The 1575-nt window shown below is 56.0% G+C and overlaps 1 protein-coding gene across 1 annotated transcript in view; it reads left to right on the top strand.

The window, feature by feature from the left end:
* Positions 1-1575, top strand: part of C3 (complement C3) — a 36650-nt gene that overhangs the window by 20678 nt on the left and 14397 nt on the right. The window contains exons 22-24 of the mRNA XM_007460578.1: positions 372-438; positions 536-622; positions 1344-1547. Of these exons, the coding sequence (XP_007460640.1) occupies positions 372-438; positions 536-622; positions 1344-1547 (358 nt within the window). The remainder of the gene's footprint in view (positions 1-371; positions 439-535; positions 623-1343; positions 1548-1575) is intronic.

Genomic DNA, 1575 nt, shown 5'->3' with positions numbered 1-1575 from the left:
GTTGTGGCCTCTCCTGTTGCGGAGCACAGGCTCCGGACGCGCAGGCTCAGTGGCCATGGGTCACGAGCCCAGCCGCTCCGCGGCATGTGGGATCTTCCCGGACCGGGGCACGAATCCGTGTCCCCTGCATTGGCAGGCGGACTCTCAACCACTGCGCCACCAGGGAAGCCTGAGGTAGATGTTTATATTACCTCCTTATAAGGAAGGAAGCTGAGGCACAGACAGGTTAAGTAACTGACTTCCAGTCATACAGCTAAGGTCAGGTGGAGGCCATCATGCCTTATGCTACAGTAATCCCAAGAACAGTGCCCTGCTGACTGTCTGTCTGCCCTTTTATTCACACGACTCCCCCTACCCCTAACACTGTCCAGCCAGAAGGAATGAGAGTCAACAAAACTGTGGCCGTCCGCACACTGGATCCAGAACACCTGGGCCAAAGTGAGTCAGCGGACGCAGAGGGGGTGAGGCCTGGGTGGTGATGCAGGGTGGGGTGGGAGGGGGCTGGTGCCATCGGTGTCTCCCATTCACCCGGCAGAGGGAGTACAGCGAGAGGAAATCAAAGCTGCCGATCTCAGTGACCAAGTCCCAGACACGGAGTCAGAGACCAAGATCCTCCTGCAAGGTGAGATGCCCTTGGCCCCAATCCCAGGGGACCCAGAATGGTGTTGGGGGGCCATGACTCCTAAGAAGGGAGCCCAGTTCCATCTAATCCCAGGAGTATTTAACCACTGTGTCTCCCGCCTCCTCTTCAGCTAGAACCCCTCCTTAATCTGCTTTCTAGAAGGCTCCAGGCAGTACTTAGTTCAGCAAATAGCCCTTGCTGATAAAGAAACAGTAGAGTTCAAGAGCAGAAATTCTGGACTTAATTGCCTTGGATGGAGAACTGGGGCAAGAAGGGGCAAGACGGAGCTGGAAAAGCACCTTGCAACTTGAGAGCTGTAAGGTTTTGGGAGGAGACCCTTGGTTTCCTCATCTGTGATAGGGGCGAATAATAGTATCGATATCTAAGGGTTGTTGGGAGGATTAAATGAGATACTGTATGGTGTTAGAACAGAGCCTAGCAAATAGCATTAAGCATGATAAAAGTATTCATGGTTGTTGTTCCTGGAATTATTTTACCACTGGTGTAACCAGAGGACCCAGGGACCGGAGTTCCCTTGTGAAGCAGAAGCCCACTCCCACCGCCCACAAATGCAGAGCCCCCTCTAGCCACTCAGCCGTGCATCATTTCCATCATTGACATGCTCCCAGCTGTCCCTGACCCCTTGGGCCCTGGCTGGTCAGAGCCTGGAAATGCTGGGGGCAGCCCCAGACTTGAGTGCCATCCTCACGCCCGGCTGCAGGGACCCCAGTGGCCCAGTTGACAGAGGACGCCATCAACGGGGAGCGGCTGAAGCACCTCATCCAAACCCCCTCGGGCTGTGGGGAGCAGAACATGATCAGCATGACGCCCACGGTCATCGCGGTGCACTATCTGGACAGCACAGAACAGTGGGAGAAGTTCGGCCTGGAGAAGCGGCAGGAGGCCCTGGAGCTCATCAAGAGCGGTGTGCGCCCCACCCGCCCCTCCGAGCC

The sequence above is a fragment of the Lipotes vexillifer genome, unplaced genomic scaffold, assembly GCF_000442215.2.
Source record: "Lipotes vexillifer unplaced genomic scaffold, Lipotes_vexillifer_v1.1 scaffold1011, whole genome shotgun sequence".
NCBI classification, from domain to species: Eukaryota; Metazoa; Chordata; class Mammalia; order Artiodactyla; family Lipotidae; genus Lipotes; species Lipotes vexillifer.
Note: the sequence above shows the minus strand (reverse complement) of the source record. Positions and strands in the feature narration are given on the sequence as shown.